General features: G+C 38.3%; 1 protein-coding gene across 1 annotated transcript; it reads left to right on the forward strand.

Annotated features, from left to right (window-relative positions):
• The first annotated feature begins 571 nt into the window (after positions 1-571).
• On the forward strand, positions 572-7711 carry LOC114024488 (THO complex subunit 2-like). The gene is made up of 4 exons (XM_027837853.1): positions 572-669; positions 1496-1917; positions 2064-2122; positions 6236-7711. The coding sequence occupies exons 1-4, from the start codon at positions 635-637 to the stop codon at positions 6254-6256; spliced, it is 537 nt and encodes a 178-aa protein (XP_027693654.1). The 5' UTR covers positions 572-634; the 3' UTR covers positions 6257-7711.
• Positions 7712-7749: the final 38 nt, after the last annotated feature.

A 7749-nucleotide genomic window follows, 5' to 3' on the forward strand; every position in this document is an offset into this window, starting at 1 on the left:
AAAAAAAAAAAAAGTTTTTGTTGGTTGGAAAAACCACCTTTCTTACTGCAACAAGAGGGGCAAAAAGAGAGCTCACTCTTTCCTCTCTTAACAACTTAATTTCAGGTGTAACTTTCACATTGATATAAAGGGATGTGGCTGTTACAGATCTGTAATATCAGTGTAACATTTTGGGGGGGTCAGAAAAATCAGAATTTTTTCTTGAGGAAATGTTAAGTAGCTTAACCTGAATTAAGGGATACCATTGTTTAAAAGCAATGAGGTGACGCAGAGGATAGAGCACTGGGGCTGTAGTCAGGATGAATCATCTTCCTGATTTAAAATTTGGCCTGAGGCACTTATTGGCTGTGTGCCCAGGCTAAACTATTAAGTCTCTTTGCTTCAGTTTTCTCATGGGTAAGAGGGCTGGAAAAGTGTTTTTGCCAAGAAAATCCCAAAGAAGGTCATGAAGAATCAGACATTACTGGAACAACTACCCAACAAATATTATTCAGTCATCTTTTTCAAACTTAGGGATTTATTGAGTAAATCTTGGGTTTGTTTTGTTTTTTTTTTTGAAATTTCAGATAAGTTAAAGGAAAATGTTCAGTGTTCTCTGAAAGTTCTTAGTAAAACAGCCAGTATAGCATCAAAAATGACTACAGGTAATGGAAACAGTATTTTCAGCAGGTAAGGAGTGCTACTCTACTGTGTTTTAACTGGTAATATTTAACTGGTAATAAAATAAATGAGAAGAATGAATAAATTAATTTCATAACCTGAAGAAAATTTTTAAAAAGTTAGAATAGTTATCTGTCGTTATTGATTGGTACTCGGAAGGAGAATAAATATTTCTCAGTTGTACATGGAACCTTTACAAAAGCTGACCAGGTAAATTAGGCATAAAAACTATACGAACAAATACAGAATAACAGAAATATTAAACATTTCCTTTACTGATATCCAATCAAATTACATTCACTAAATGACCATTAAAGAACGATTAAAATTAGTTGGAAATTAAAGTACACCCTTTGATATATACTGACTATAGGACCTTGAGCAGGTCACTTAACCTACCAGTACTTTGCTGAAATCACAGGTGGATGTCCCGAACTTTAACCTTATTACCAAAGAAAAATCAGGAATAAGCTAAAAATATTTAAGTTGGCAATGTTCTCCATTAATTTTACTTTCCAATTTTTTTCCGTGTAAACTCAAAACTTTTTATGTTCTTCTCTGTATTGAAGATATTCATATAACATCCTCTCCAGTGTAGGTACTGTGTTACATTGCATAAAAGGTCTTTATCCCGTGAGTCACTATACCTTTAGTATCTTCTAGTGTATTTTAGTGTTTATCAATTGGGAAGTCAGTATGACAAGTGTGGTGCTATGTGTTAGCAAATATTGGCTGATTGAATTAGTTTATGTATATAAAACTAAGGATACTCTAAGATAAAATAATCGTATCTTTTAAATTGGAGAATGTATCTACTTTTTGTTTTATTAAACAGTAAAATTATCAAAGACAGTGAGAAAGAAGAAATGGGTAAAGAGAAAGAGAAAAAAGAAAAGATTTCTTCTGCTTTTGCTGAGGCTAACCTATTTGGTGAAGAGAGTAAAGAAAAGCCAAAGGATGACTGGACAAACAAAGATGGAAAAACAAGAGAAACAAAAGAAAAAGAAAAAATGCTCAAGTGTGACAAAGAAAAAGTTAAAAAGGAAGAAAAGGCTTCGAAAGATGAAAAATGCAAGATGGGTGAGGTAGATTCAAAATTAATTCCAGAAAAAGAAAGAGAAAAGGAACCATCCAAAGAAAGAGATATTCCAAAGGAAAACAAAGGCAAGGAAAGTAGAAAAGGAGGAGAAAAAGTAGTAGCTGTTGGGTTCTTAAAGTCACCAGGTCTCAGGCTGGAAACATTAGAGCCTGGAAAGGGTAAGTGAAATTTTAAAAAAAGTAACAGCTCAATTCAGTTTTTAATGGAAAAAATATTCTTTTTGAGCATCCCTAGGGTCTTTGGTGAAGAAGTAAATCTGAAATAACAGTATGTTTCTTGTGATTGTTGTTTTCCCTCTTAACAGAACAGAAACGACAAAAACTTGATAGGCGATCATCCCTATTGCGTTCCTCAACAGTTAAGGTTGGTATAAATCTGCATATATTAAATTCCTTATTGAGGTTAATTGGTTCAAATACCAATATCTGTTCATTGGTGTTTTATGCTGAGTATTCACAGGCATGGCTAAAGGGTCATTATATAAATGTTTTTCTTTATATGCATACTTTTTCCCTCCCTGAATGCATGAGGTGTGTGTGTGTGTGTGTGTGTGTGTGTGTGTGTGTGTGTTTTGTTCTTTTTTTTTGTTTGTTTGTTTAGGCAATTGGGGTTAAGTGACTTTCACCACTTGTATGTGTCAAGTGTTTGGTCTGAGGCTGGATTTGAACTCAGGTCCTCCTGACTTCAGGACCGGTGCTCTATACACTGTGCCGCCTAGCTGCCCCTTAAGCTGTTTTTAAAGCATTTTGATTAAAAAAAACAACAACAACAGTATTTTAATTCATTTCCCAATTACATGTCAAAACAGTTTTTAACATTTTTTTTGTTGAAGTTTCAAATTTCAAATTCTCTATCTTCCACTCCCCTCCCTTCTCCTTGGGATGGTAAGCAATCTGATATAAGCTATATATGTGCAATCATGTAAAATATTTCCATATTAGTCATTTTGTGCAAGAAGACTAGAAAAAAAGTGAAAGATAATATAATTTGTTGTTGTTGTCCTTTGTTCTCAAAGAGGACTATGACATCAAGGAGGTAACGCCATGACATGCATTAAGTGAGGGAGAGCTGTGCAAAGTCACCAGCCTCACTTTCTCCTCCAAAGCTGTCTGACTCCATTGGCCAGATGTGGATCAGGATGATTGTAAACAGCCCTAGATGCAGTGGAAGACCTTGGCATTTTTATGCCGAGGTCTTTCTCAGGTCTCACATTGACTGACTCATTTGGTGATTAAGGCTAGGTAAGAAATGAGAAGGAATGGTCCCTTTTACCTGATTAAAAAAAAAAATCAGTTTGGGAGAGGAAGACCCTCAGGGTTTCGAGCCAAAAGAGAAACCGTTACTATTTACATTCACTCTGAACCATCTGGGGCCCAAACAATGACCACTAAGTGGGGCTTTGTCTTGGACCCATGAGTGCCCAGTCAGTGAAAGCCAGAGTCATTTGGATTTAGGGTAGGGTCTATAAGAAAGTAAAATAGCCTGTAAACTCCAAGAAGTCTTGTTGCATTTCAGCCATCAAAATTGACATTCCTTTGGTCAGGGCATCTGTAGGTGAGTGTCCTTTGAGGACAGGGTGAGAGGAAATAGTCAAGAGAAGGGAAGGGAAAGGGTGGAAGAAAGGAAGCAAGGTAGGAAGGAAAAATGAAAAGGGGAAGAAAGGAGGGTGAAAAGAAGTCACGTAGAAGGAAGGATGGAGTTGTATTACCGCATGGTAAGTAGCCAGTTGGGTGCCTAATGGGGCAGCTGAGAATACTCATACGTTGTGATCCTCCATTCTGCAAAAGAAATATGACATCAGGAATGTTATGCCATGAGTTGTGAATGAATTGCACTTAACTGAGGGAGGGTATTAAAAAGTCACCACCTCACTTTCTTCTTTGGAGTTGTGTGGGTCTGGTGCCCAGTTATAGATCAGGACAACTGCACATGGGCCGGGAAGTAGTTGGGGATCCTGGCATTTTTACGTTGAGGTCTATTTCAGGTCACACTGTGACTGAGGCAGTGCCTGTTTAGTGGTAAAGGTTAGGTAAGAAATGAGACAATGTCTCTTTTACCTAATTAAAAAAAACAACCTAGAGTCAAAAACCATAAGAGTTTCTGCCCAAAAGAGAAACAGTTACTACTGACATACATTCACAAGGTCTGGGGCCAAACAAAGACCACTCAGCACAGTTCTGGGACCTATCGTTGGCCAGTCAATGAGAGCCAGAGTGAATTGAGTTTAAGGCATGGTCTTTAAGAAAGAATCTAGTCAGTAAACCCCAAGATACCTTGCTAGGTTTCAGCCATCAAAATTTACATAGGAAAGGGAAGGGAGGTCATGTCATGTCATGGGAAATCATCAGTGTGATTTAGTCTGTACTCAAACAGTATCAGTTCTTCCTCCGGAGGTGGATACCATGCCTCATCATGAGGCCTTTGGAATTGTATTGGATCATTGTATCGCAGAGAAGAGCTAAGTCATTCACAGATGATCATCACACAATGTTGCTGTCACTGTGTACAAAATTGTCTTGGTTCTACTAACTTCACTTTGTATCAGTTCCTGAAGTTCTTCCCAGGTTTTTCTGAAATCATTTCTAGATGTTCAAGAACCCTGACCTCCATTATTATTGCTGTTGTTTTGTTGTTGTTTTTTGCTATCTAAATAATAACAATCATATGAATATTGCTAAAACCTAAGAGAAAAATTTAGCATTGGAGACTTATGGATGGGTAGATGAGTGGATTAATGGATAAGTAAATACATAGATATGCGTGCATAGACAGATATTAGATGCATATTTATTGAGACAGGCAGATGTATTGATAATAGATGGATGATGGACAGAAAAATATTACACTATCTATTAAATATTAAACAGTAAATGATAGAATGCTGGATTTAAAGTTAGTCTGAGTTCAAATCACAGCTATATTGTTTACTCTCTGTGTGACTTCAGGCATATCAGCTTTTTGCTTCATCTCCCAAACTGCAATAAATTCACTTGGGTTACCTCATAGGCTAATGTAGCACATGGAAGTCCTGGACCTATTCTTCTAACTTCCATTTGTACTGGCAGGCTGGGTGCATAGAACATTTTTCTGTATTTAAAATTGAGATGTGCAGGGATGTACTTTATTTTTTTTAATTTAGTATTTTAGTTTTCTCTGGTTACATATAAAAAAAATTTGAAACATTCATTTTTGTAACTTTGAATTCCAAATTTTCTCCCTTCCTCCCTTCCCAGCTTCCATCATTGAGAAGGCAAGCAATTCAATATAGGTTATACATGTGTAGTGATGTGTATAAGTATTGTATATACTCACACACATAAACAAAAATACATACGTATGTATGTGTATATGTATTTGTGTGTATATGTATACACGCGTACACACATACATGTCCATATTGGCATGTTATGAAATAAAACATAGACAAAAAACCCAAATACTTCAAGAAAAATAAAGTAAAAAAAGGATACTTTGATCTGTATTTTTTATTAGTTAATTTATTTTTTGTTTTCAACTCACTACCATAAGATTTTGAGTTTTAAATTTTCTTCCCATTCCTCTCCTCCTCCCTCTTCCCTCCCCCCTGACAGCACGTAATCTGATATAGGGTCTACCTATATAGTCACAATAAGCCTATTGTCACATTAATCATGAAGTAAAGAAAAATTAGAACTAATGGGAGGAACCCTGAGTAAGAAGAAACAAAACAAAACAACAAAAGAAAAGGAGAGCAAATAATATGCTTCCATCTGCATTCTGACTCCATAGCTCTTTCTTCCAGATGTGGATAGCATTTTCCATCATGAGTCTTTTGGAGTTGTATTAGATCCTTGCATTGCTGAGACAAGATAAGTCCATCAAAGTTAGTCATCGCATCATGTGACTGTTACTGTGTATAATGTTCTCCGGGGTCTGCTCATTTTACTCAGCATTGGTTCATATAAGTCTTCCCAGGTTACTGGGACACTTCCAGTCTTGTGCTGCTTCCCCTCCCCCCAGAGCACGAGGGCCTTTCCCATTAGTCTCCCAGGCTTCCTGGGTTACAAGACTTCTGCACCCCATCTTTCTGGTGGCTCAGTGGTTTCAGGGTTTTTCCTGAGGCTTTATTTTCTGGGCCTTCAGAGGTCAGTGAGGGAGAGTGAGCACGACTTACTTCTTACTCTACCAACTTAGCTCCCAGAAGCAGAAGTAATCCAGAATATTTTCAAGAGGGGAATATCTCATAGATGTGGCAACCCTGTTCAATCTGTATTTATCATCAGTTCTTTCTCTAGGGATGGATAAAATTTTTCAATATGTAAGTTTTCAGTTCTTCCAAGGTGCAGTGATCTAAAGAGAGGTGTTTACTCCTCTCCTGATCTGCGCTCTGGCCTGTGAGTGACCACGAGCACTCTTTTCCACCCTGGCCCTGTGAGCAGGGTGTCCCCTCCACTGCGGCCACAAACTGTGCTATGCCAGTACTCTTCCTCACCCCAGGACCACCACGCAGGACTGTGACCCAGATCCAAGCTCAGGCAAAGCCACAGAGTACTGCCTCCGTGCCAGCAAAGAGACCCCTGTAATCTCCTTCTGACCAGCTCTTTGACCCCCTTACCATCTGTGGGCTCAGAGTTCCAGAAGTAGCTGCTACCGCTGCTGCTGGTTCAGTCACGCCAGGGCTGCTCCAAGTTTGCTGGGGCTGGGGCTGTGCTGGACTGTGCTCCACCCTCACCCAAGCATGATGGACCTCTCCTGCCGACCTCCTCAGGTGTCTTGGGCTGGCAATTCATTTCACTCTGTCTTTTTGTGGGTTCTGCTGCTTTAGAATTTGTTTAGAATCATTCTTAAAGGTATTTGGAGGAGTTTGGGGGAGACCTGAGGCAGGCTGTGCCTTTACTTGGCCATCTTAGCTCTACCTCTCAGGAAAGCTTCTTGATCATTACGATAATACTTCACTTTTTATTTTTCCATTTACATCATATATCTGTTATTTTTATGGTTCTCTTTATGTCACCTTCTGTCGATGCACCCGGCTTCTCTTAAGCTTCCTAAGCTTCTCCTAATTCCTCATATTTGTTTTCTCATTACATTCTTGTTTAGTCATTCCCAAATTAGTGGACATCTACTTTGATCCCGTTTCTTTGCTACTCCACACAGATTTGACAATTGGGACCTATCCTCTTGGCTTTAGCCTCCTTGGTAGGGGGAACCTGCCCCCTCAAGGCCACAAGTTTCCCACCCTGTCCTAAGCAAGCTGGTGCAATCCCAGGTTTTTGGTCTTTTTTCCTCAGTGGTTGGGCCATTCACAGTTTGTTTTTTTTTTAAAGTTAAGTTAGGGGGCCACTTTTAAGAGGTGAGAAAACTGAAGTGTGAGGATCTCCTTGGACAGCAAAAGTAAAATGAGAGTTGGTGTCATGAAAGTTGAAGAAGCTAAGCAACTGACAGGCCTAGAATGTTAGCAGGTTCTTCATTATGAATAATGAAAAACAGGACATGTAAAATAAATAGTAATTGAAAAAATCATTGAAGACGACGAGAGAGTGAGGAATAATAAACAGCCTGTGTCAGTCATTATTGTCTACAGATGAGATAGTATGGATGAGTTGCAATCTGTTTACCACTAGAGAAAAACAAATGTACATTGATTTGATTATGAACGTAATATCTGTTGCTTAGCATAGCGTCCTTACTGACTTCCAACACAAACACGTGTTGAGTGTTTAATAATAAATTTTCATCTGCTTGAGTAACTATGACATTTACCTAGTTAAAAATTGAATCAAGCAAAGTTGTTTATTTTCTCAGCCAGGTACTACACAGCTCCTCTTACTTACAGTTAAGTGAGAGCAATACAAAGCATCTTGAAAATTCTGCAATTCTGTTTTAAAATTCATAGCATTGAAATAACTTTTTTAAAGTTTTTAAGGGGGGGCAGAGCCAAGATGGTGGAGTGAAAGCAGTGACTTGCTTGAACTCTCCCCCAAACCCCTCCAAATACCTGTAAAAAAAAA

This window comes from Vombatus ursinus, unplaced genomic scaffold, assembly GCF_900497805.2.
Source record: "Vombatus ursinus unplaced genomic scaffold, bare-nosed wombat genome assembly UNPS02000122.1, whole genome shotgun sequence".
In the NCBI taxonomy this organism is placed as follows: domain Eukaryota; kingdom Metazoa; phylum Chordata; class Mammalia; order Diprotodontia; family Vombatidae; genus Vombatus; species Vombatus ursinus.

Coding starts and splice junctions, on each gene's coding strand:
- LOC114024488 (XM_027837853.1), top strand. CDS start 635: ATGACTACAGGTAATGGAAACAGTATTTTCAGCAG. Junction 670..1,495: donor GGAAACAGTATTTTCAGCAG/GTAAGGAGTGCT, acceptor TTTATTAAACAG/TAAAATTATCAAAGACAGTG. Junction 1,918..2,063: donor AACATTAGAGCCTGGAAAGG/GTAAGTGAAATT, acceptor CCCTCTTAACAG/AACAGAAACGACAAAAACTT.